Source organism: Mandrillus leucophaeus, unplaced genomic scaffold, assembly GCF_000951045.1.
Source record: "Mandrillus leucophaeus isolate KB7577 unplaced genomic scaffold, Mleu.le_1.0 Scaffold119, whole genome shotgun sequence".
NCBI classification, from domain to species: domain Eukaryota; kingdom Metazoa; phylum Chordata; class Mammalia; order Primates; family Cercopithecidae; genus Mandrillus; species Mandrillus leucophaeus.
Genome location: NW_012100209.1, coordinates 5,354,500 through 5,357,974, shown reverse-complemented (window position 1 = coordinate 5,357,974; position 3,475 = coordinate 5,354,500). Strand labels below are relative to the sequence as shown.

General features: G+C 35.8%; 1 protein-coding gene across 1 annotated transcript in view; it reads right to left on the bottom strand.

The window, feature by feature from the left end:
- The window catches only part of CCDC152 (coiled-coil domain containing 152), a 64,961-nt gene that overhangs the window by 4,076 nt on the left and 57,410 nt on the right, over positions 1–3,475 (bottom strand). Inside the window, exon 7 of the mRNA XM_011966500.1 lies at positions 1,839–1,966. Coding sequence (XP_011821890.1) covers positions 1,839–1,966 — 128 coding nt within the window. The remainder of the gene's footprint in view (positions 1–1,838; positions 1,967–3,475) is intronic.

Here is a 3,475-nt window from a genome sequence, read left to right as displayed (position 1 = left end):
TAGAGTTGTCTATTCCATCTCACCTGGGATGGTCAATTTGCTAAAAGTGTAAGTCATGATCTGACTCCTTTTACTTAAACAAGAGGATTTATTACTTTTAATTAAAAGGATGCCTATGTATAAAAGTTATTGAATAAATAAATAAACTGGGAGGTGGGGAGCAATCCTTCTTTTTTTTTTTTTTGAGACGGAGTCTCGCTTTGTCACCCAGGCTGGAGTGCAGTGGCGCAATCTCGGCTTTTTTACGTCATTCTCCTGCCTCAGCCTCCCAAGTAGCTGGGACTACAGGTGCCCGCCACCTCGCCCGGCTAGTTTTTTTTTTTGTACGTTTTAGTAGAGACGGGGTTTCACCGTGTTAGCCAGGATGGTCTCGATCTGCTGACCTCGTGATCCGCCTGTCTCCGCCTCCCAAAGTGCTGGGATTACAGGCTTGAGCCACCGCGCCTGGCCTGACTTGTGAATTCTTACAAGGTAAAATGAAAGCTGGGGTGGGGGCAAGTGACGGAAGAATGATGGAAGGGTAGATTGATAGAGTCTAGAAAAAATTTAAAGGACAAATATTTTGTCAAAGTACATTTGAGATTGTGATATCTGGTTAAGAGAACTACTCAAGACTGTTTTTTTTTGTTTGTTTTTGTTTTGTTTTTTTGAGACAGAGTTTCGTTCTGTTGCCCAGGTTGGAGTGCAGTGGTGCAATCTCAGCTCACTGCTAAGTTGCCTCCTGGGTTCAAGTGATTCTCCTGCCTCAGCCTCCTGAGTAGCTGGGATTACAGGTGTCCACCATCATGCCTGGCTATTTTTTGTATTTTTTTTTAGTACAGGTGGCTTTCACCATGTTGGCCAGGTAGGTCTTGAACTCCTGACCTCAGGTGATCCTCTGCCTCGGCCTGCCAAAGTGCTGGGATTAAAGGTGTGAACCACCGCAGCCGACTTACTCAAGACTCTTGAGCAAAGAGCTAGAGACTCAGCCTTTGAGATGCCCTATTTGAAGTCCCTTTAAGAAATTTTTTTAGGAATTTGGTTTGTTTGCCCCAAGGATATATATTCTTCCAGAAAGTTATTAGGAAGAAATTTGTCCTTTTTATGAGAAATAAAGCAAAAGAAATTTCTAGTTGGTTGCTGGGGTTCGAAAAATTTCTGCTGGGATGAGAATAATGTGAAGCGCTACAAACATTCTTCCCATGCTGGAATGGTAGAAATTATGAAACCTGCATCGAATTTACCATAAAATGCAGATGATCCTTGAGTTTTCTGTCAGGGAAATGTGAGTGCTAAAAATACAATAGCTAAAATAAAGTTTCACTGTATTGGTTTAATAGCCAATTAGATACACTGAAGATAGAATTAGTAAGCTGGAGAATAGGTTAGAAGAAAATATCTACCCTGAGACAGGGAAAAACAAGAAAATGACATATACAGAAAAGAGCATATGAGATATAGGAACTGGTAGTAAAGTCTATGAAAGTCTGTTGTTTCTCACCTAGTGTTGGGCCTAAAGTTGCTGCAGTCAGAAAGGCCTGCAGTTAAAAAGAAAAGTTGGATGTCAAGTGGGAAACACTGAGAAGAAAAGTTCTCAGAGGAAGCAATATCCTCTCTAAAAACCAGGACCTTTGGAATAACTCAAGGGTCCACTTTCAGGTCAAGTACTGAAAGGCAATGCAGATGACAATTGTATGGTATGTGATTACTGCAATCATTTGATGGAGAATAAGCATGTGTGAAGCCCTCTCACAGAATTGCTTCTAATCCTAAAATGTATCTCACGGTGATGAAAAACAATCAAAGTACAGTTTAGACTAAGGGGTGTGTCCTCAAGTTTAGCAGACTCAAACACTTACCTCTAGCTGTAGCTTGATTATTTCATTTTGCTTTTCTTTTTCTTGACTTCTTAGCTTTGCATTTAACTCTGAAATTTCCATCTCCTTTTTCTCTATTAGTTCTTTGTGCTTTTCTTCGTTTAATTCAACTGGATAAAATGAAATAAATAAAATTCATTCATTAAAAATTTCAAAAGTATTATAAGCTTGTATTTCTTTAGTGCTTAAAATCATTCCTAAGAAAGTAAATTTTATTAGTGAAACATATTTTAGAAATGGTTTACGTATAGAATAGCTTTTCTATATTTTTTACAAGACCCTGAATAATGTTTGAGACACACAGGTCACTTGCCAAATATTTTTGAATGAATAAGGTAATTTAAACTATTAAACATCAAAGTACTAGAAAATAAATGGAAGATACAGTGGTTGAAGAGGGACATAAAGCCTGAGTTTCTAGGTATGAAGGCTCAAACTACTGGATGACCAGAGCTACATGAAGTCCCTGCTATACTATTCCATATGATCAGGCCATTCTCATGTTCACATCATGTCTTTATGCTTTATCAAATTTCTTCTTCTCCCAACTTTCTTATTCCTGTTAATGACACCATGACATCTAGGATGAGAGGCTCAAGAAAATCTTTGATTTTTAACGAGAAAGGAGACAGTCTACAAGCCCCACAAATGAAGGGCTTCCTAACCTTCTGATATATTTAGATAATAAATTTGTAGATTCTACTCTGTATGATTTAAGACCTTTGAAATCGATTGAAATTTGCCTTTTCATTTATGACATGGTCAACTTTCTTAAATGTTCCATGCACACTTGAAAATAATACATATTCTGCACTTATTGGGTATATTATTTATGTCAATTAGTATCAGTTGTTTATTTTTGTTGTTTAAATTTTCTATATCATTACTAATTTTGCATATTTGTATGTACTTTTCTACCACTAAAAGGTGAATTAAAGTCTCTATGATTGTGGATTTGTCTGTCACCTACTAGTTCTGCAAATTTTATTTGGTGCATACACATTTAGAATTGTTGTTTTATTTCCATGGTAGATCGAACACTTTACATCATAAAATATCCACCTTTTGCTCTAGTATTGCTTCTTGCTTTAAAGCATATTTTGTCCAATATTAGTATAGCTATGCCAGCTTCATGTTGGCTATGATTTGCATGATACATTCTTTTCCATCTTTTATTTTAAATCTTTCTATAGCTCTGTATTTTAGGTATATTGAAAGCAGCATAGTAGCAGATTTTAATATTTATTCAATCTGGCAATCTTTGTCTTTTAATTGGAAATTCATTCAAGTTTAATTTAATGCATTTAGTAATATATTTGGGTTTAAATCAACTAGCTTATTATTTGTTGGCTTTTACATTTTGTGTTCATTTCTCTCTCTTTTCTTATCTTCATTTGCACAGAATAACTATTTTTACTTCCTTTTTTCCTCCTCTATTAGATTGATAATGATTAGCTTGATAAATAATCTTTTTTTTCTTTCTTTTTTTTTATTATTATTATACTTTAAGTTCTAGGGTACATGTGCATAACGTGCACGTTTGTTACATATGTATACTTGTGCCATGTTGCTGTGCTGCACCCATCAACTCGTCATTTACATCAGGTATAAATCCTATG